Source organism: Larus michahellis, chromosome 4 (assembly GCF_964199755.1).
Source record: "Larus michahellis chromosome 4, bLarMic1.1, whole genome shotgun sequence".
Lineage (NCBI taxonomy): Eukaryota > Metazoa > Chordata > Aves > Charadriiformes > Laridae > Larus > Larus michahellis.
In genome coordinates this window covers 26,274,542-26,298,815 of record NC_133899.1, presented here as the reverse complement: position 1 = coordinate 26,298,815, position 24,274 = coordinate 26,274,542, and the positions used below count along the sequence as shown (strand labels likewise).

The 24,274-nt window shown below is 44.9% G+C and overlaps 1 protein-coding gene across 3 annotated transcripts in view; it reads right to left on the bottom strand.

Annotated features, from left to right (window-relative positions):
- MDGA2 (MAM domain containing glycosylphosphatidylinositol anchor 2) overlaps positions 1-24,274 on the bottom strand; it is a 366,795-nt gene that overhangs the window by 109,779 nt on the left and 232,742 nt on the right. For all 3 annotated transcript variants that reach the window (XM_074583599.1, XM_074583600.1, XM_074583601.1), the window contains exon 8: positions 13,732-14,025. In XM_074583599.1, coding sequence (XP_074439700.1) covers positions 13,732-14,025 — 294 coding nt within the window. The remainder of the gene's footprint in view (positions 1-13,731; positions 14,026-24,274) is intronic.

Genomic DNA, 24,274 nt, shown 5'->3' with positions numbered 1-24,274 from the left:
GAAGATCAGGCTGCTTTTGTTACTGGTTCTACGTCTTCATTTTTTTGACCAACAAATCCAGTCTGGTCAAATGTAGGTCCAACAGGACCAGGCTGCCACACCCAAGATCATGAACTCAAAATTTAGCAAGTCAGATAATACTTTAAAGAGAATCACAGATTTGATTACACCTGGCCTAATTAACGCCTAAGTCAGAAGTCCATCAAGGATTCAAATTAATTTCTTCAAGGCAAACGGTTGAGTTGTGGGACTAAATTCCCTTCTGGCTTATATGAACAAATCCCCAAAATCACTGGAGCTATCTCCATGTTCACCACTTGAAAATATGGCTTTTATATCTTAAAGATATACACCACTGCCGCAGAAAATGGCTTAAAATAAACTCATTCTAGGTTGATGACATTAAATTAAATAGGATTTTTTTTTTCCAGCCAGGATTTATTTCATTTTAGTTTTTTGAGACTTAAATCTTCTGGTCCAAAGAAAATGTAAGTACAATTGTGGATGCACTGAATAATGGCATCGCCAACAAAATTCAGGGAAAAAAATCGAATTGGATACATTCAAAATATAGGAGGCCTCTGTGGATGTCTGAGCTTATTATAAAGTCCTTTTGTCTTCTTTCTCCTCTAATCTATTACAGACAGCAGAGAGTTTGCTCTCTTAATGAAGCTGAAAACAATAACTATACAATAAACAAAACTCACACCAGTGTGGCCTCTTTCATGTTGAGCTTTGATACTCAAAATACAGCAAGAGTATACAAGATATTTGTGAATAAGATCAGCGTCTTTCTTCAAAAAGGCTTGTAACGTGAGTAATTAGGAAAAGCAATCAGTTGGCTACCTGTTGTGTGGACTTAAGCTCCAACACGTCACTTTGGTTGAGAATTTCCAGCTCAAGCAGTCAGATATTAAGGACTAAAATGGTGAAAAGCACAATTAACTGGGCACACGCACAGGCTGAACTTCACACTCGGGCAATACAACCCTGCAAAGAGTCTAACGGAACAGGAGAGAGAGAAGCAAGGAAGGAGATGGTGGGAACTTCCATGATTAGCACCTCCAGGAAGTGAAAAGGCAAGTCCTGATTACTTTGTTGTTTAACAGTCAGTGCCTGAGAAGTCACAAATTTGGGGCCTGCCAGGCTCCACGAAAGACTGGAATGAATTTTCATCTCTACGTGATCAAAGAGAAAAGGCTAGGACTGCCTCGAATCAGGCTGATGCAGAGGTGATGAGCAGGACAGAGAGGACTTGCAAGTGAATTGACCTTGACCTTGCAGTCAACTATATTTTTTGAGAAGAAAAACAGCATCAGAGAGTAACTCAGAAGCTCCGACCTCTATCTGGAGAGCAAAAAGCCAACCTAGGTCCGCACAAAGGATATGAACATTATAGCACATGTAGCACATGTGAACTCGACTTGGTGTTACTCTAATTTTCCTGGTGGCACTATGCAATACCAACAATTTCTTCGCAGTTAATTAGAAAGATGATATATTTTCATTCAGTTTTAAAGCCACGCGACACAAACAATATGGGGTACAGAAGAGCCAAGCTCTTTCATTCCTTTGGTGCAGCAGGATTTGCTAAAAAAGCTGACCCTCCTTCCTCAGGTGTCAAAAATAATTCACACCTGTAGGAAGAACTGAGCTTAGAAGAATGCATAGATTCACATATATTCCATATATTCACACTGGAAGGGCCTCAACAAGCATCAGCCTAAAATAACCACTGAAACCTGCAGAGAAAACTTGTGGGGAACCAGGGAAGTACAAGAAAGCTATCCAGCAACAAACCCAATGCCTTCCTTGAAAACAGGGGGGTGGGAGGAGGAGCCGGAGAGCTACAGCCCAGACACCTTAATTGCAGTTCCCAGAAACATTCTGCAACAAACAATCCAATAATTTGTGAGCGCTTGGAAGATAACACTGAGATGAGTAACTGTCACTAGGGATTTGTCAACAGCAAATCATGTCAAAATAATCTAATTTCCTTCTTTGAGAGTGTAAGAGAGACAGGGTTGAGCAGAAATCACTGATGTCCTGCATCTTGGCTTGAGCCAGGCGTCTGATGCTGTTTGCCTTGACATTGTCATAAGACAGCCACAAAAGCGTGACCTGGGATGGTGGGGAAACTTGAGCAGAGTGTGGTGTAAAACTCATCAGCCAGCCACGCTGACACAGCTCTTGACAGAGGTTCCTGGCCATATCCAAAGCCCTGGGGTCTGGCTCTATCCAAGCCAGCTACTTGGACAAAGAAAAAGAGCTGGACAAAGACAGCACAGAGAACCATCAGGTGGGAAGGGGATCTTCAAAATAATGCCTTGGCTTTGCAACGGATCACAGCTGAACGACAATCAGCAGCGTCAAGCTGCTGTGCACCAGCCTGCGATGGAGGAACAGGTCCACGCTGCAACGCTACACCTCTCCTCTGCCCAGCAGCCACGGGCAGAATGGGGCATAGCTGTGCCCACGCTTGGAGATGCACTTCAAGACTACTAGGGCTAACCTCAGAGGTATGGATGAAAACAGCAATAGCGATGGCATCTGGACAACTCAGCATATCAGTCAAATTTGCAGGAAACGGCTCCGTGTCGTTTAGAGAAACCTGAAGGTTGACAGGACAAAAGCCTAACTAGGTAACGCGCAGCCAAAAGAGGATAAACTGCTCTCCATCCCCACCGCGGGCTGGATGAAGAATAAGGGGCTCAAATAAACAGAGGTCTGAATGAGAAAGAGCTGCAGGGCAGGGACGGACAGAGGGCGTGCAGAGCCTGAAGAACATGAATATTTTTGACTGACGCCTTTCAGAAGCCAGGCAGGGCTGTTTTAGGGCACCTTCCACCAGTTCACCACAGCCATGACACTGGCAATTTCAGAAAGCCCACTTTGAGAAGAATATCTTTTTTGCTAATACAGCTTTACAATTTCAACTGCCTCCAACAGAGCAAGATGTTTGGTTTTCTGGGGTCAGAGTTACAGAGCTTAGCTTGAAAATGATAATAAAACCCAACAGTCTCTCTTTTCATATCACCAAAGACTTAAATGGGGTAGATACGTAGAGATGCACATTTTCCCTCTGTAGCTCTCAAAGTACAGCATTGTGTGTTGACGGTACCGAAGACAATACAGGGAAAACACATCTAATGAGATCATTCAATAAATAAGAGGCCGCTTCACTGATGAAAGTGCTTCACGTGGTTTTACATTTTAAGCCTAAACACGTCGTAATTACCCTTGCAAAACAAGCTACAGAAGAAACTGCATTTGTTGGCCTTTCCAGAGCAAACCGGGACCTCCAAGAGACAAAATAATCATCGCTCGTTGCAGAGGTCAATCCCCTGCGGTTTCATTCTAACGAAGGGCAGGCATTGCTTGCGCCCCTGCCCCTCCGTGCGCAAGCCAGTCCTGCCACAAACAGCAAAATGAGGACAGAGACAGTCTATTACTTGATACAAACAGAGTAAAAAGGAGAAACAATGCCAATAATAATATACGAATGATAAAGCTACTACACCTTGAGGGAAACAGTCGATTAAAACAGGAATAAAAATGGCTTTATTGATACGAATATGTATTAATGGGCATAGTAACTACAAAGGAGCCTGGAAAAGTGAGAAATATGTATCAATTACAAATGGTCTGAATATATTTTCAAGGGTCTGGACAACCTATAAATAACAATTCCTCCAAAAAAAAAGAAGTTGGATATGCCTTTTCTTTGTTTACTCTCCAGAATTTTTATTTACCAACCCAATAATAAGTGAAAGGTGTGAAATTTCCCTTTTATTATGTGGAAAGCTTCTGAATATAAGAAGGAGACCATGAGAAATCCTGTTACTAGGAAATTTCTATCACAAAATTTCCTCAAGAAAGCAACCTGTGGAGCTTACTAACACTGCCACCAGCCTGCAAAGACCCTCCGTGGCAGATAATGGTGGTCCCCACAGCAAGAAATTGAGGTCAGAGCAATGCATGGCATTGCGGCTTGATGACAAGAGGCATGACTTAAATCTCTCTGCACCAAGCAGTGATGCTCCCCAGACAGCTGGTGGAGGCACCAAGGCAACATGCAGGGAGCAGAAGGGTAAAATCCATACCCTACCAAGCCGTTGACACGGAAGATGCACAACCTACGTGTCCCGTGCTCTTTGAAACCCTTCTTCTATTGATGTCACTGACAAAACTCCTATTGCCTTCAGTCATTTAACTCATAATGTGTTTTCTTTGCTGGGAGGAGAAGAGTGCAAGAGGATCTCCCCCAACATGGCCCACACAGCCTGATGGGGGCCACCCAAAGAAGGAGGCTCTCCAAAAAAGCATCCCCGTCCCAGCTTTCACAGCACCTCAGTGCCTGCTGTAATGAGTCCAGCGTCCTCTGGACTAGCTCCTTTAGAAAAACCTGATTATGTACCAGCACAATCCAGGTCTAATTTCATTCCTGCTGCTGAGTGGAAGGAATGTGCCTGCTGACACCATCTTTTTCTCCACAGGTAAAACGTTTCGCAAAACTTCACGGCAGTGGACAACACGTCTGAATAGAAAAATAAAAACAAAAGACGCCATCAGGGAGTGCAGAGAAAGTGTCAACCTTTCTTTAAACATGTAGATAGCTTTAAGAGACTCCATTTTATGAGACACTTATAGTCACAAAGCAAAACATTTGAAAGTTAGGCAGGAAGACAGTGATTTATAGAGCAAAATAAATAATCGTGTAAACAAATACTTGACGTAACACAGAAGCATTCATGGACAAAATTAGTTGCGTGTCAATCCAAACAACCTAAAACTTTTAATGCTTCACTTCACAATCATGGTTTTAGTCGAAACGCATATTTCTTTCATTATGGGAATAAATGTCCTAAGTAATACAGGACAAAACCCCAGGAAATATATTTACCTACCATCTTCTTCAGTTAAAATGGCCAATGGCAAAAAATCTCACTGAATGGCCAACCTCGTTATTCCGATTCACCTTTCCACGAGTTTGTTCGTTGTTGACTTTGTTACAAATTTGCTTTGGCGAAAGCACACGTTTGTGCCTGAACCTTCTGTTACACTTTTTACAGCCAAAATAAGAACACTGCTGGAGAGCATCCTAAATTAGTAAGAAAGAATTAGAGGGGGCAAGGGGAGGTAAACAACTTAAAATGCCAAAGACAGGATAAAGGTGTTTGCTGACATTTGTGGTATTTTTCTTCCCTCCTAACTCATATTTTTGGATTTTTTCGTAACCGAAATATTTGTTCTCATTCTGCTGGGATTATTTTTAGGGATTTCACTGAATGCCACAAGCCCTAGTAAAGAGTCTCATGGATTTCCCTCTAAAGTTTTTGGTTGTAACTCACTGTGTACATCTGCCCTTTTATTCCTATCTCTTAACTAGTTATTCATTTTGAAGCTGGTCACTCTTTTATCATATCACAACATGGTTTCTTTAAAATAGGACATGGCTAATATACAATACAAAGCCAGAAGGCTTCTTTGCTCTTGAAAATACCATATGCAGGAAATAAAGCTCCATGGACAGTCCATCATCCATGTAGGAATTCCCATTTGCTCTCAAAAGGCCATGAAAGTCTTTCCAAGAAACAACCTTTTTTTTTTGGTTCCTTGCAGGAGATGCCGCGTATCTGGCAGCGTGCTAGCTGACATGCTACCGAACGTGGGTGCTACCAGCTTCTCCTCCCCTTGTGTTACTTTTGACAGGGTCCTTCTGCAAGAAGAGCACTGTCAGGAGGAACTAATCGCCCTTTTGCAAGTCAAGGGACTAACACTTGCCTTGCCGAGGCAGGAGCAGAGCATTGCCTGGTTGGGCAGGACCCAACCATGCCTGGTCCCCCCAATGCCTCCCCTCCCCTCACTGCTACAGGATTATGAATAAAGCTCCAACGTCAGTGTATCCTCCTAGAAATCACGAAACCAGCACCCTACAAACGAGAGCGGCAAGAGCTGTGGCAGCTCTGCAGCACTTTACCACTGCCATGAAGTGGGAGGGAGCATCACTCTCACCCTGGAAGCTCCTCACCCCCAAAAAGCCCTGAGTGTGACTCAGACAGCAGAGGGATGTCCCTGGGTGTCCCAGACCTTCAGGGATACCAAACCTTCATAAAGGCCTATTTAACAGTAGCTTCTCTGGTCCTGTTTCCCATGAATTTCCACAGCCTTTCCACCCTCCTGCATTAGTCATAAAACTATTAGAAAAGGCACCATCCAATGACTATTTACCCAATCCTAAAACCCATGTCGGGAAGAAGCAGGATGAAAACATCACCGAAAGATGCTGGTCTCACTCAGTGTACAAGAACTTCCCAACTTTCAGAAAGTTGCATTTATACTGGAGGCTTCCTGCCCATCTTGGTGGCATTTAGGATCAGTGCACCCACGTGCTCTGGGGGGGACAATCTTGTCCTTGCATCAGCGGGAAACAAACCCGAACTCCACCACATTTCAACCTACCGTTTATGTGCACTGAAGGTTGTTAACGGAGCAGAGATGCTGTTTGCTTCATGTTCATGCTCCCACTCCGAGTTTCAAGGGGATAGCCCAGCTTCATGGAGCGGACCTGAACCAGCTGGAAGCACCGATACGCCGGAGTCAGCAAAAAGCTACCATGGCTAAGAGAGAGCAAGTTTTTGTGAACAAACCCAAAAGAAATACTGATGGATTAAAAAGTGCCATTCTCCCGAGTTTATCAATTTGACTACTCAGATGCTGGATGCCACCTCCAGGAGAAGTAGAGCATTCAAAGCCACCTTATTCTGATTCTTCATATTTTAAATGTAGATATGCAACATTTGCATCTGCTCCCATTCCTCCTCTCATTCTCACTTCTTAAAAAAAAAATTAAAAGCTTTTTGTTGAGAAGACTGTCTTTGGTCTTGCCCTCAGACACTGCTGTGAACTACTCTGTGGTGTAAGACTATCTTCTACATGACCAATTGTCAAAAAGAAACCGCTATGAATAATTCAGTTTTTTCCAATAACATCCATGTTTATGCTTCAGGTTCTGGGGTACTCGCCGCTGTGCTGTCTTTTGGAATTTCTAACAAGAAAAAGATACATCTCAGGAGGTTCTCTCAGCAACTATAGCTTTAATATTAAATAAGAAAAAATTCAAATGATCTCATCCTCATTTAGAATTTTCCATGTTGCCAGTATTTGCATATTCATTACCTCTCCAGGTCACTAGACACACACTGCCTTTGACCTTGCTAAATGTCAAAAAGCTCCTAGCATTTTGCTTTGCTGATTCAAGCCATCAATTATTTCCATACATTTTTCTTCCCTTGCTTCATTCAGATAAATTACTTACAAAGCCATAATTGCTTATGCACTATGCTGAAATTGTTCTCAATTGTCTTTCACTGAAGATTTTACAGAAGAGATTTTGACCCGTGCTTTACATAAAAGTACTAAGAGAGTTTTCTGGAAGATTTCTAGTCGGAGAACTAAGGAGCTGGGAATTCTACCCATAGGTTAAACACAAGGTCAGTGGCAACACAGTCTGGACTACCTAAATACATATTCGCCACAGGGCAGGCAGCAGGTGCCTGCGCCATATGAGGGCAACCCTGGGAAAAACCTGCAACCCAGGGATGTGGAGCTCCTCCAACACGACACACAAGGATGGAGAAAGCAACTTCAGTGAGCAAACCAAACGGGAGCGACATGTATTTTGATGTTATAAAGTGGTTAAGGTCCTTTATTAATTCCCACACTCCGAAAAGACATGAAAAGTGGCCCAGAAATATAAAAGTAACAAGGCCCAGATCTAGCTCTCTTTCAGCCTGCTCTCTTCTCCCACCACAAAGTGCCTAAATCAAAGCCAAATCCTATCTACAGAGAAGGAAGTTGTTCAGAAAGTAAACCAAACAGTCTGGGAATGTATTGGATTATTCTACCACTTGTCCTGAATACTAATCAGCTTCTTCCACTCAAATCTTTAATCATAAGGAAAAAAAAAAAAGTATAACCATGATGTAAATAATATGAATGTAAAATGTAAATACTGATTTCCTTTATCATTTCAACCTGCTTAAAAATGGATTTCAGTGCTTATCTAAAAATAAGGACATATTCCCCATTCAATTACTCTTCTCACCGACGGAGATTCCTTTGACTACCCCCTTTTTAATACATTTTCATCAGCAAAATTTTACAAGCAGATTTGAAAATCTAGAAGGTTTCAGTCTCTGGGAGTTTCACTCCCACACCTCATCCCCCCACACAAAACAATACCACTAACTCGCCTGGCTCTGACCAGCAACACGACTCAGAGTGCAAAAATCTCCCGAAGCAATAAGTTGGCGTCACGTCCCTGGGAAATACAAGGTGCTTTTCTCAGGAGCTGCAACTCCCTGTGACCATCTCTCCAAAGTAGAGCAGTGATCCCGGTCCCCGTCCCCCTCCCTGCCCATCCCCACTCCCTGCAGGGCTTCGTCCACCCAGCTTCAAATAAACCCCACCCATGGACTCAGAGCCTGCAATTCTCCCAACAAATCACTGCAGGGATTAGCTACTCTACCTGTTAAAAAGTTTCTCATAATTACTTTCCTAAATCTCCATGAGTTCTAAGCTCATTAATTCTAGTTCTGTTTTGGATGGAGAACACGTCATTCCTTTCTTTTGCAACAACCTTTTATTTCATTATTAATATAATATATAATATTTACATATAAATATTTCATCAGGCACATATTTAGACAGTCACAGAATAGATATGGCAATTTTTCTGAGCTGCCAAATTGCTAAAGCATAAAAGATTATTTTTTCCCCATCCTCAGCTGCAAATAACATCTGTACCATCAAAGCAAAGTGGGCCCAATTCTGAACTCTCTCCTGCCCACGTAAAACCCAAACAACTAATTTATGCCCCACTGATACACTCCAGATTTGCAATGATGCACCTGAGATCATAATTCAGCCTCATATTTCTGACTAATTAGGCCTGTTCCATTTCAAATATAATCCCTGAAGAATGTTCCCCTTCAGCGTGATTTCATTAGTTGTTTACAATTTATTACCGAGTAGGAACGACATACATAAACTGGGACTCAAACTGAAAGGAAAATTCAGAGTATCACAATGTGGCCGACTGTTCTGCCAACCAGGTTACCATGAAATATCTCTGATGTTTTAAGAGGCTTTACAAGTACTTGGAGACCAATGCATTTGGAAAACAGTTTATATTATAAACAATATTTTATGTAGCACCAAAGTAAAACTAGAGCATATAAAACGCAAGCCCAACATGCAGTGATGTCCAGTGTGAAAAATGATTCTGTCCTTCCTGCTATCATCACTTGATAAGGTACACGATGTAAACATTTGATTATATTGTACCTGATGGCATTTTTATTTCCTGAGCATTCCCTTCCAGCCGTAAAAGTGGTGCATTTAAATTATTACTGGATCGCATCCTGTCTGCCAACAGCAGGCATTTATTTATTTATTTATTTTAACTTTTATTTATCAAAATTTTCACACAAGAAAATGGCTGGCGCTGCGAGCAGGGGCAGGACTCTGAGCATGGTCCCTACACATACTTCCCACTTTCTGCTTGCGTTTCTTAGTGCCCTTCTCCTCAAACTGAATTGGGACAAGCCACCTTTAGGGGCACGTGGCTTCTTCAGAGAGCAGGGTCTGCTGATGACTTATCTACGATGACACATCTCCCTCAGCTCTGTCCCTAGCATCATAGATTCGCCTAGGTTGGACAGGACCTTTCAGATCATCGAGTCCAACCATCAACCCAACTCTGACAAAAGCCATCACTAACCCACGTTTAGCACCACATCTACCCGTCTTTTAAATACCTCCAGGGATGGTGCCTCAACCACCTCCCTGGGCAGCCTGTTCCAATGCTTGACAACCCTTTCAGTGTAAAAATTTTTCCTAATATCCATCCTAAACCTCCCCTGGCACCACTTGAGGCCATCTCCTCTTGTCCTAGCGCCTGTTCCTTGGGAGAACAGACCGACCCCACCTCTCTACACCCTCATGACTACCTTCATCCTTTTATTCTGTGGGGGAAGGCAAAGAAGAGTGAGAAATGAACACGAGCACTTCACAGGGTGGTCTTTTACTCTCATTCTTCCCCCAGAGGTCTTCAGTCTCCCACGGGAGGTGGACACTACAGTAACAACAGTGACCATATCCCACCCAAGGTGTTGAGCTCTTCTTGCTGCTGGTGCTGTACTTCCATGATCCTAACTAATCTCTCAGAGAAAAGCTAGCAGGGCTCACAAAAATCTACCAAACAATATAGATCAAAGTCAGTAAAGCCCATAGCTTGTGATGAGCGCCAACACACCTACGAGAAAACAGTGAAGGATAATAATAGCAATAAGCAAAGGTTTATTGATCAAATCAGATATTGCATGTCTTTCATTACTGCAGCATCCTCAGAATCTCGTCTCTAAAACCTCTAGGGTAGGAACTGTTATCTCTGTTTTACAGATAGGGAACTGCAACAAAGAAAAACCGTCGCAGACACTTTTGTTAGGACAGGCTCTGCTGCTTTCCGTGGATGCTTCGCTCTCCATAGCCACGCAGGGAGCACAGGTACCGAACATTCAGGTGGTTAAAACTTTCAGCTAAATTCCTTTCCAAAGCCTACTAATTAGACCTCAAACCAAGTATCTCTGCTGTATTTTACTGCTGAGAGATCGCTTCAGGACGTGACAAGGACTGTGTGACTCAAAGTGCACTGAAAAGCACAGCGACCACGTCTGGTCCAACAGACCTGGGCTAAGAGAGATGAGTCGTCCTTTACTTTTGGTTTCCCATGGTGTCTTTTTATTTTCCCGTGAGAATTTTTAGAATTTGATGGTAAACATGAAAAATCAAAAGTCTTAAACCACGACTTGAGGCCATGCTGTGACAAAGCACAGAAACCAGCCATTTTCCTAGAGAACTCCCAGTCTGGGATCCTGACATCACGGGGCACGGGACTAAAGGGATGGCAGGGAAAAAGAGAGGAGAGGAAAGGAAATACTCTGTTAAAACTGGTCAGATGAACTGAGAGTGAATCAAATCTAAAAAAACCCCCGCATTTCTCTTTGAATTTATCCTTATTTTTTCTTTAGTTTGAACCGAGGGATACGACCTAGAGGAACAGCTCCACTGAAAGATTTGCCCTGTGGAACAAAAAAGAGTAATAAACCACTTTGGTGAGAAAGAAAGTCCTCCTCCCACAAGCAGAAACTCTTCTTACACCCCAGAGAATGGGAATGTACCCAGCTACCAACGTCCATGAACATATCTGCTCACACACCCACACACCATATACAATGAGTATATGAAATCAATGAGTTATTATAGAAATAAAAAGAGTTCCATTAAATATCTTTCCCTGTTTATAACTGACAGAAGCATCTAAAATAAATATTACAAAATTACTGAAAAGAACTGATTTTGATGACAATTGAATAAATGCTATGCTAGTTACGGAAATGATGCCAAAGTCGATATGAAGACACATACTTTTCTCCCACAAGAAATATAATCAAAGAGTTACATAATTTCTGCTTTGTCCATTCGTCTCCAAGTTGTCACTTGCTAGGATCTGAATAAAAGGAGCAGAAATCTAGAACAGATTAAAGAAACATCTCCTGTATATACCTGTTATCCTCCTGGTTATTATAACCATTTTCAAGTTGTGTCTCTCATCTCTTCCAGAATACGTGAACTGCTGCATCTAACGCAGCACTACAGAAAATACAGAAAAACAGAGCTTTTTTTTTTTCCCCACCAGTAAAGCATTATAAAATAATAGCAATCCGAGCAATGCATCCACCAGCCTTTGGAAGTCAGCAGGACTCATCCCACTGGGTCCACCAGGGACTGGATGAGGGCCTGGAGTGGTGGAGCTGGTGGGAAGTCCTCATCCACACTCTGGGAAACGTTCCCCACAACCCAGACTCAACCATCCCTTCCTCTAACGTGAACCGCATGATTACCTCCCTGCTGAAGAAAATAACAGCATCTGCTTAAAAGCTTTGAAACGGACAGCAGGATAAATGATGCAGAGCTCACTGGATAAATACAAGAGTTTCTATGACTGTGAAAGACTTGAAGTAAAGTCGTCCAGGGCAAAACGTGGGACACACCACAGCTGTTACACAGATCCTTGTCAAGACTGCCCCTACCTTCTGACCCTTCAATGTCTTTCATCTTCTGCCTTTTCATAACATAAACCTTCTGTAAATGACCTTTTCTGTGCAGATAAAATTAAACATCTATAACGGTGATGACTTAATGATAAGAGATCTGAAAGAGAAGCTGCGTCATGAGTAGTCCTCATCGCGATAACCACGAATGCCATCATCAGAATAACCACGATCCCAGCCATAACGACATCAGTGAAATTCCTGTGTCGGCAGGGGCTCCCCAGTGCTACCACAGCTCTGAATTAAGGCAGCTCGTGCAGGCCGGTCCCAGACCGTTCGTACAGGAGCCGGTCTTCCCTACAGCAACCCATGTTGCTTTAAAACTGCCATCAGTAGGAGACTAATCCCCCTGTGACCCTTTTATAGGGCAAGACAGACCTCTCTCCAGGGGATAACCTAAGATCCAAACCACTTTCAATCTCTGAAGACGGAGCCAAAGACACCTCTGCTCTCAATTTAGACACATCAGCCCTGGTGGGATGAAGCCGGTCCTAGCGCAGATGAACCCACAACCAGGAGAAGGCCAAGCAAGAAGGTTCCAGCTCTCCTGCAGCCTTGACTCTCAGGTGGCCCTTGGTGTCATTAGTCCACATGACTGCCGGCTGGGACAGAAGCACGCTTCGATAAAAAGCTGTGCCAGCGCACCAGTAAATAGCTCTGATGAAAGCGCTGCAGATACCACAACATGTAATCAAGTGCATAAATAATTTGTTATACAACAGACCTTGGAAAAAACAAATCAGTTGATTATCAATAATAACTAAGTATATTGCAGCATCTTATCCCTGGAGGCCCCAAAAGAGGTCAGTTGTGCTGAGCACAGAACGCTGTTAAAAGCAAATCTGCCATAATATTTGGGTATCTGAAACCAGAATAAACGAGGGCTGCACAAGCCACTTCACAAAAAAGTGAAAATAAGTACCAACAATACAACAGACACATGAAAGTCATTTAGTGAACATCTTTATCAGATACACAGCAACAAAGAATGGCTCATTATTTCCCATCAACATATCAAACTGGACTTTTCATTTTCCAATAATAAGTGCTGAGCATTTCCAAAATAATTGATGTCTGTTATGTTTTCCTTCCCATTCCCGATGCTGATGGTTCGCATTCAGAGTCAGAGCAGACCATGCAGATCTGCATGCAGACCAGCTAAGATGGACCAGCTCTTGCTCTCCCTTTTTTTTTTTGTCTCCTTGTTTTAGACAGTATCAACAAATGAGATCAGTATCAGATCTGCATTTATAGGAATGTGTCCTCCTATCTCGTGTGCTTGTTCCTGTGTCAAGGAATGTAAAGCTAGGCATTGGGGAAATAATGATTGCCTCACACTTTTTTTTTTTTTTTGTAAACATAAATGGGACTCCTCTGTCATTTTTAGTTCTCTCTTCACAGTAAAATCATGGATTCAGGGAACTACAGAGCCAAACAACACAGCATCAAAAACGTAACCACCGTAAGACTCTTGCTGCTGTGTATTTAGGGGAGAAATAAATCAGCTTCTTTTCCTCAGCAAAACCACATGGGAAGAAAATAAGGGTTTACTTACACTGTACGATGAGCTGTACCAAAGCTTCTCTGGGTTTCACATTAAACCCGTTGTATTGGCTGGTCTGGCACCTGTAGGTTCCAGTCATCTCCCTGGACACGTTCACGATCCTCAGGATCCCATCGTAGCTCTCCGTCTGCATGGCCCCGTCCGGCATCGCGACCTCCTTGTCTGCTCGCGACCAGAGAATGATGGGCTTGGGCTTCCCTGTCACCTGGCACTGCAGCTCGATCGTGTCCCCTTCCCGGGTCACCAAGGGTGACTTTTCTTGAGGAACAGTCAAATTGGGTGGGACTTCAAAGAAGAAAAAAAAAAATGGTTCAACAATTAGCATTACATGAGGTGGCTTTCTGGCTTGTACAGCCATAATTATATACAAAGACTTAAATTACACACAGACAGCACTGCATAGAGATTACGGACACTGGAAGCCTGTGCAATGCTACTATATTTATGAGACATGGTGCTCAGCAGCATAAAGTGGTTCATATAAGATTGAACAGCCCCAGCTATGACACTTACTGGCCTGCCTGTGCATCTCTGACACGCCAATACGCTGTACCAGTGTACAGCAGCGCATTCGGACCACCGGTCGCAGCGAGCACTTTATCACTGCAAATTATGGCTTTCCTTTTTATGAGTATTTGGCACTAAAACCCCTTTTTTATAACAGACCAGCAGCTGATTTTATCCAGCTCGTAATGGCTGCGCAATGAGGAAGAACTGTGCCAATTCGGAAATCAGCTTGGAATTCAAGACTTGAAACCAAAATACAGTTGGCGCCTTTCTATCACAGGAGGTTTATTATAAAGGTATTTTTTCATAGAGATTTGCATTAACAGTTCTGGAAGGTATATGTGAACAACCGTTCCCAGCAGGAGTCAGACATCCCCTTGGAGCAGGAATACCTGGCAGCGCCTCGCGGTGAGCTGGCGATGCCCAAGGACCCGTCCTTCCTCCCCTCCGCAGTCTTGCAAGAGCGAGACTTTCTAATCACCCCCAGTGTCCCTCCGAATTATCAGCCAGGGCTCTGAATCACCAGTCCTCGGCAACAAGGAGAAGAGCCCGCTCGCCACAGAAGAGACGCTGCTGCTCAAGGTGCTTGATCAGAACAGAAATGCTGTGGCATCCCTGGTGTGACCATCACCTGGTGGTGACCTTCCACTGGTGGATCCCATCAGCCGCAGCCTCTCTACCTCCATCGTTCAGGTGACAGCGTTTGATAATTATGAAGCACTTCAAGCTCTGCTGGCCTGACGGGAACGGTTTTGCCATGCCCAATTATCATTTCCATCTCGTCGGAAACTGCTTGTGAGCTCCAGATCACCCATGGTGCCCTCAGTGCCGCGGACCCTTGCTTAGGGGGCAGGCACGGGCTGTCATGTGGCGGGTGAAGACATGGAAAAGCCGATTTAAACACTGCCCGCTCTCTCTTTCCTTTCATGCCTTCTGAAAACTCGTCTGCCTTTATGGGTCTTCTCTTCTGAATCACGTAGAGAGATGCTTTCTGATTTAAAATGGTCCCTCCTAGGAGCATTAGCTCTCCACGCTGTCCTGCCCTCAACTACTTCGCTTGAATGCCAGGATTGACAAAATACAGCCTGCATCGTAACTCCCGTCTGCAGGAAAAAACAATCAAAGGCTATTTTCAGGCCCCCAGAGTCAGAAACAACAGACCTGTACCAGTGAGAAACAGTTCCAGTTTTCCCCTGGGATCTACCCTGTGTCCACAGACCTGCCAAGCCTGCTAGGAATCAGAGTTTAGATCAGGGGCTTTCATGGGTACTAAAATGCTGTTTTCAGCTGTTTTGAAGGCTTTAAATTCTCCTTCTGAATCTGGTGGGACATGCAAAAGTGGAAATAACTTTTTCCACAGGAGGGTAAAGGAAAAATTATTTTATACTTCATAAAAAAGAAGGGAAAAAAAGAAGAAAAAAGATAAAGACTGCTTAATAAAACATTCCCAACATCAATAAAACATTCTTATTTTTACTTATGCCTGTGAGTGCCATAGCAGGTCCTGAGCACAGGCCAACGCCCTGGAGACCTGGATCACTTGGAGGAAGCTCAGAGTACAACCACCCCCTGAAGATGCCTAAACGGAAGGGCTGCAGGACACGAGATGTCCACCCCAGTGAAGGGAGGGCGGTACAAAGCCATGACAGAAGTCTTGTCAGAGCTCTACCAGAGCTCAGAGACAAAACACAGACGGCAAAGGGTGCTGAAGGTGGCGACGGATGAGACAGAAGGAGCAGGTGAGCGCTGCTCTATGGTTCTCCAAGCTTTTCTGACTGCAGTTCTCCACCAGCCTGTGTCCTTCCCTCTCCCTCCTTTCTGCATCCCACGCTTTGGCTGTGAAGTACATGGTACTTGTGCTGGACCCGCATCAGCCGGGTGCTTGCTCTGGGACTCCTCCACCTCCTCTCCTGAAAGCGAGCACATCACATAGATACCAAACCGCCACTTCCTAAAACAATGCTCTGTGAAAGCACAGAATAAACTGGGATAAAGCTATTTTTCCAAGATGGAAAATACAGTTTAAAGAGAAAGGTTTGAAAGCACACTGTGCACTGCCTGCCTGCAGAAAGGAGCCTGCTTCCGAACATTTCTTCCAGCTCACCTGGCTTGTGGCTTCTCAGCTTAGTTCATATAATACAGAGCTCTGTCTGGATCAGTAAAAAAAGTAGTATTTACTTTGTCCCTTCTCCCCTGGCCAGGGGATCTGCTCCCTGCTGTGAATGTGCTTTGACCAAAGCATGTCCCAGGTGGTACGGATGCTGCAGGCTCCCCCGTAGCTCTCCTCTCGCTCCCTGCCCCTCCGGCATCTCCAGCTGCCCCGGGGAAGCACAACCTTCTCCCGTCTCAGGGATTCACTGACCGTGAGAACCGCGAGGCCAAGACCATGGGGTCACAGCTCTCAAACTAAATACCTGATGTCAAGAGGGAAAAGGTCTGCTATCTGCTGGGTACCAGCCTACAGCGCTATCTACAGCTCCGCTTGCAAACCCATGGTCCAGACGGGTCCAGGACATGAGTTTTCCCTTTAGTGGCTGTTTGTGTAGACCTATTTCTGGACATGTTGTGCTGGCAGACTGTTCCAGACTCCATCCTTTCCAGACTGCCATCAGAGCAACAGGTCTGGACTATAAAATAACACCCTGTCTCAGAAATCACCCACCTTCTGGCTGGGGCAAGGGCTGTAACTTCTCATCTCAAGCCCTGAGCCAGGAGCAAGACTTGCCTTTGGCACAGCGAGTCGTCCTGTGCAAATGCTGCCTGTGAAGGCAACTCATGATGGGAGAGAGAAAAAAAAAAATGAGAGAGGAGGCAGCAAAGTCAGCTTCATGGGTGGAAGCTGACCCAACCCTGCACTTGAAACAGGGATGGAATACAAATAAATTGAGGAGCTGTTTCCCGGACAGCCACAACTTTCTTTTGTTTTAAGAAACTCCTTCACTAAGCTGATCACAGGAGGAATAAACAGACAAATGTAGTGTGTCAATGAGGTGGACAAAGAGATGAAGGGGGACAGAGATGTACGAGTGCAATTGGGAGCTCATGAAGACTTGCTTCCCATGCAGCCACACGCTGAGGATGCTGGAAGGCGCCAGCTGTGGGACTCTGCCGGCTGCAAGAAACAGCATCTCAGACCAAGAGGCAGGGAAAATCCAGAAATTGGTACACTCAGAGCAAACTATGAATCATATAAGGAAGAAACCAGGACAGAATACGCCCTGCTTCTCCTGGTCACACGTAGCTTCTGGAGGCATTTGAGAGGAAGGAGAATGAACGCCACAGGACATGCATCTTTGGGGTGAAAAAAAAGAAAAAAAAAAAAAAAAAAAGATGCATGCCAAAAAGGTCCTGTGCAACTGCGAGCAAGTAATTCACCCTCTCTTTAACTCAGTTGTCTTTCTGAAAAATAGAGAGAACAGTGCTGCAAAAACTGCAGACTGCGAAGATAAGGACCACAGAGTATGAGGTCTGCAGGCAGGCTGATAAGATAGGCTGTATCAGTACCCCAGATGGAAAGATACCTTAAAACACCCCGACTCATCATCTCCTGCGGCATTTTGCAACACAACCAGTATCTGTCACATTGTATGCCAGCCAATATTTTATTATGGTTTACTGTATTTATTAATGTTCTTGTTACTGGAAACGGAGAAGGAGAGAGGAGGGGCGAAGCCATCCATTAAAACAAATAATTTCATGGGCAATGCCATAAATAAGAAGCCTGGCTGCGGCTTTCATGTATCACATTGGACTGACAGTGCTCCAGAGCGTGAGCTCCCACAAAGTATTTCTCTGCTTCCACCGCAGCGGTTATGGCTATGAGTCGCCCTTAGCTGGGATGCCGATTCTCCACTGGCTCATTAGGAAGGACAGCACCGAATCCTTGCTCAGGGAGGGGTTTGGGGAGGGCTTCCCTTTTTATACCCGTCTATTTATTGTCACAAACTCGCAGGTACTTAATTATCTCGGAGATGTCTATTCTGCTGTCAAGTTTGGCTTAAATTAGCTACAGGGTCAAAAAATATCAGGGGGTGTGAGGGACTGCGACACACCAACTGGCAGGCACTGGCAGCCTGATCATGTATGACTTGTGTTCATAAGCAATAAAGCTAAAAAAAGCCACAAAAGGAACTCAAATCAATGCAATGCCCACAGAAAAATCAGGAAGGTGGGAAGGGAGTGGGGGAGGAGAGGGAGAGAGATGGAAAATTGAGGAGAAAATAATCATTCAAATCTTTTCTTCCCTTACTACCACCCAAGATGTCGGGAGGCCCCAGGACCAAGGACCAGGCAGCTGAGGCTGCTGTGGAGGAGGGCCCTGAAAATCTGTGTGAGCAAAGGTGTAGAAACATAGAATCATAGGCTGAGAGAGTTGGGGGGGTTCAGCCTGGAGAAGAGAAGGCTCCGGGGAGACCTTCCAGCCCCTTCCAGTCCCTAAAGGGGGATACAGGAAAGCTGGGGAGGGACTCTGGATCAGGGCCTGTAGCAACAGGACAAGAGGTAACGGCTTTAAACCAAAAGAAAGTGGATTTATATAGATATAAAGAAGAAATTCTTGACTGTGAGGGTGGTGAGACGCTGTCCCAGGTTGCCCAGAGAGGTGGGAGATGTCCCGTCTCTGGAAACATTCCAGGTCAGGTTGGACAGGGCTCTGAGCAACCTGATCTAGTGGAAGATGTCCCTGCTCATGGCAGGGGGGTTGGACTAGATGGACTTTAAAGGCCCCTTCCAACCCAAACCATTCTATGATTCTATGATTTAGGCTGGAAGAGACCCTTAAGATCACCAAGTCCAAATATGAACCTAGCACTGCCAAGCCCACCACTAAACCATGTCCCTAAGTCCCACATCTATATTTCTTTTAAATACCTCCAGGGATGGTGTCTCATCCACTTCCCTAGGCAGCGTGCTCCAATGCTTGACGACCCTTTCAGTGAAGAAAGTTTTTCCTAATGCCCAGTCGAAACCTGCCTTGGCACAACCTGAGGACGTCTCCTCTTGTCCTGTTACTAGAAGCAAGGATGCCTGAACAAGTGCGCACAAGCAAACATGAACGAGCAAAGGTGGGTGAACACGGGTGGACAAGCTAAAGCGCGTGAGAAAGGGTCCAAGAGCAAAGGTGGATGAAGCAGTGGGGTGAGAAGAGGAGGGTGCCAGCCAGGCAAGCAGAAGTGCCAAGGAGGTGAGCAGGGTGCTGCCAGCTGTGCCATGGTGCTGCTGGCTGTGTTGGGGTATTGCTGCCAGCGGTGTTGGGGTGCTGCTGGCCATGTTGTGGTGTCGACAGATGTGCCAGGGTGCTGCCAGCTGTGTTGGGGTGCTGCTGGCCATGTCGGGGTATTTCCAGCTGTGCCGGGGTGCCGCCAGCTGTGCCAGCCTCCCTCTCCCGGCAGGTGCTGCTGTGGCACAAGCAGAGTCTCGGAGGGGCTCAGCCCTCCTGGCTCAGGCATCAGCACATCTCCTGCAGCACCAGCTACAGAGCGGGCTGCAAATAAAGGTCAATTCTCTTCCTGCTTGTGCAGAATAACAAATTAGCTAAACCCTATATTTGAAGCAACAAACATTACCTTATTCATGCAGCAAGTGGCTTAAAAAATAAGTTAATACTCTTCACAGTTAAATGTGTTTCCTAGAGCAGAGGGTTATCACTTGAAAAACAAAAGCGTCAGTAACACTAAAGTAGCACCTATTAAACACATACTATTATCCTTTGAAACTGGCAGAGGCACACCCCTGAGAGGGCCACTGTTGATGTATGTCCACTCCTGGCTCTTAAATAAAATGGTCTGAGACAACCTTTGCCTCGGAGAGTCGCTGACTCACCAGAAGGTCAGATGGCAGGAGGTGTCACTGTACTCTTGTCCTGTTTTTTTTGTCACTAAACTGCTCCCTAGGCAGACGTGTCTGTCTGACACTGGAGATTGGAAACCAGACTAGATCCTTCCCATCTTATCTCCTGTGGTAGTTCTACTGTAATTCCACAGGATCCTTGATCCAGCAGAGTCACCGTGTCTATAGGAGAATGGGACAGGACCAGTGCAGCTATTTCAAAGAAATAAACAAAATACATGAGCCTAATAGTCACTGCGTATTCTGCATAGATACAATCTAGTTCTAGTCTACTCTAGATCTTGGAAAACCTGATGGGTCATGTTCTTCTCCCTATTTTGAACCTCCAGATAGCTTAATTAACTGCCAAAGAGGTAATGGCAGAGGCATGAATCTGCTTCCACAGAAATCGTTCAAAGGGGCAGAAGATGACCAGCGCGAGAAGGATAAGGAGGCCCTAGAGGTGGTGACTCCATGGTAGGCTTGGGAGGGGACAGCACAACTCCTGAGCTCTTCACTGGGGATTACAGATGGCACGGGTGAAGTAGGGGCTACTGTCACTGCTGTATTTCCTCAGGTGCCTTTGGCAGGCAGAAAGGAAAGCCGTGGCCCTGAAGCAATGACTGACAGTCTTAGCCATGACGGGGAGGCCGTGGGCTGGGAGGAGCTGTGGGCTACTGTGATCAGGCTGCTTAAAACGGACTAATGGTAATAACTAGTAATTATAGGATAAAGTAGAGCAAAGGAGTGTTTGAGCTGCATATCAAGAAATAATCCGCACTGGAGATTACTCAGAGATAATCTCCCAAAAGAAGTGTTGGAAGTCACATTGTTCAAGTAATTTAAAACCACCCTGGATAAGGAATATTGAAGAATCCACACTGTACTGGCTGGGAGATAGAGGTAAAATTATTTGCGTATCCTCCTTCTCTAATATTTATGAATTTGAAGGTCTGAATCTCTAGTATTAATCATCCTCTGCCAGAGACATGCCTTTTGGTCCCTGTTCATGATTCATGTTTCTTACGTGATGGAGGGTATTTTTAAGACTGAGCTTTGGTATAGGAAGCTGAGCTGCTATACAAAATGTATTTGAGCAAGACCATTCAGCCTTGGAAGGGCAGCAAGCGATAATTATTCAGCTTCTCTAGACATTTCTGTAAACAGAGAGTAAAACTGCTCAGTGTCCCCTTAATCTGCGTTTCTTTTAGAAGTGTTGGGGAATTCTGGGGAGCACACGCTGAAGGGGTCTCCAGAGGTGAGAAAAGAGCCGTGGGGGAAACTGCTGATCCAGCCAAAGGATTGGAAAAGCAGAGAATTTACTTTAACCTTTCCGTGGCCTTTCATCAGCATGAAAGAGGATCTATCCAGCTACTCATGTGGAAGGCAAATTGAGCGACCTGTAAGGAAATCATGTCTTGATTTCACGGTCGCTTTCTGTTCCCGTTGCCCGTGTCCTGTCCTGCCCATACACAGAGAGAAAGCATGGCAGCCCTTGTTTTCTTGGGCACAAGCCACTTCTAATTGCAAGGGAAAACATGAACATCAACCACAGATTTTATGGTGGGGGCTTGTATAAGGGATCTCCTTAGACAGTAAAAATAATTCCACAATCAGTTCTTATACCTCAACATACTTTTAGTACCTTAAAACACCACCTGACTCTGCAGTCAGACTCCGAAGAGGCACATTTTAAACCCAGAACACACACAGCCAGCGGCAAATTAGCCAAATTAGCTTTCAGTGATCTCGCAGGAGTCATGCTGAGGAGCTCCATGAGCCATATTGCAAGGCGAGATGATGAGCCGACTCCACGGCCCTCTGGAGAAGCATAAAGAGAGTCCGCAATACGTAGCCGCTAAAGAGGGCGTCTGCTCCCAGAAACCTATCTGAAGCCAACCTGCAGTGGATGAACATGTCCTGGAGAAATCCGATTTCCCAGGGGGAAGGGAGAGGGGAGGGAAAGGGCCGCAGTGCGAGAGATGGCCCGTCCTTGCCCCGCTCCCTGCAGGAGCGGGCAGCCAAGAGCGGCTGGGCCAGCCCTGCTCCGAGCTGTGCCACAGGAAGGGACGGCGGCTCCTGGGGGGGCGGAATTAAAAAGAAAAAAATCTCTGCACATTAAGTACTAAAATAGGACTATAAAAGAAAAGCTTTTTAACAAAATCCAGCATTTATCTGTCCCTTCTGTTCACCTATTCCTTTCAAAGATAAACTCCGAAGACAATGGCTCACAAAAAATTATCAATTTCCTGCAATAATGAAACGTCTGTCTATTTTCTGGCATTTCTCAGGGTTGCCTGCGAATGATGACTCTGGACAGTGCTTAAGGTTTACAAATATCTTAATTGGACCCCTAATTATCTCCCAAAAAGCATTTTTCCCTTATGCAAAGAGGCAGTACTGTGATTTTAATAAACATTTACAACTAAAATGAAGGTCTCTTTTATGTATCATCAGAGGAGGAACAAGATGACCAGAGGACACGTATTTCACAAGCAGATCAAGGCCACATATCCTAACACACCAGCCTGGACTGGTAATTAATTCATTATTTAATAGATAGCTGATTAGCTTAACAGGGAGCCCCTCTTATCATAGTGCAGGGAGGATACACAGGCTCATACATACTGCTTCTTCAGGAATTTCTCTGCCTGTCTCTGGCAGCACTTATGTAAAATGAAATCAAGCTATCGATGTGACTGGCCTTGGAGATGGAACAGGAGACCTGGAGGCCACCAGCCTGCCCTGTGCTCATGCCCAAAGTCCATGTCCCTCTCTGGGATGTGCCTTCCCCAGGGTGGTACACTCTCAGCGCATATTCGGGTTCGCCCAGAGATGAAGAATTTGATTGACGTATTTGCCATGTAGGACATCTAGTTGTGCCCACGCTGGGTAGGAGTGAAACAGCAGAAAGGAAGCTCTTAGGAAAAGAAGGGTCACCACCACCTCGAGCCCGAGAGTATCAGCCATCCCCTCCACCCAGCCCTTCTAGGAGCAATTCAGAGCAGTGCAGCCAGAGGAGGAAGGGAAATAACCCCCCCGAAGTAACAACTTGCTTCACTGCACAATGCTGCCTCCAGGGGGAAGAGAAAAGAGAAAAAGCCAGAAGTGACAGATGTTATGTCTCTTACTGCCCTGATACCAATTTTAGGGGGATAAAAGTAGCGTAAGAACCCATACTGAACACAGCAGACCATACATCACTGAAAGCCTTACTCTCCCTGCTTTGAATACGATATTTAAGGCAGAGAAAAAAATCACTTACAAAGATTCACATGCTCTTCCTGATCCACCTCTCTTTTTTGCTTACCATGAGCCTATTTTACTGGGGGTGTGCGTGTGTTGTTGCTGTTTTAACATCTCCTGCCTTCAGATTCCCCACGACATGCACACATACGCAGAAGAACCATCCTGTCTTTCACTAAGATTTGCCCAGGGTTGGTTTTATGGATGACAGGGCTTTTATAGGGCAAAAATTCAACATTTGAGTCTTCATTTCCACTATTCACTGACCTACTTAACGGAGATGGGAGGGAGGGAGGCTGCTAGGGGATTACTTCAGGTCCATTTACGTAAGATACTCAGGACATAAATCTATGCCTTTCCTGCTGAAAGTACAAAATGTCAAGGGAAAAATATTGCTGCTAAACAAGTGCAATGCCAAGTATGCCAAGAGGCTGGCATGTCCCTTGCACTGCCACGTGTCCCCTTCCAATCTGCTGAAGGGACAGAGGAGACCTAACTGTCTTCCTCCTTCCTTACGAGGTGACACAGCCCCTCCTTGCCTCACTTGGTGACTCCAGGAAGAACCTCGTGCACGTCAGGAAGAGAGAATTCTCCCCCAAACCAGAAAACAGACACACAGTGGGATATTAATACATCCGTGCAAGCCCTGGCATTTGGAAAACGTGTTTGTGCCTAGGCCTTATGTTCATAATTACCACAGCAGTAATGAATCTTGATGAATCAGTAATGACCTTCAAAAGCACACTGAAACTATTTCAGCTTCCACTTAATCGGGTAATGAAGTCATGCAAATGGGCAGAATTTCTTTTAAGATGTTAAATAAGGCTGATCCCAAGCGCTAGGTTTTCTTCCCCTGTTCTGATTTTCTTGAGTGTTACGGGACAGCAAATTTAAGAGCTGACATAATTCATCACTGCCTGCAGAAATTGTGATGAGCTTATAGGTACGGCCATCT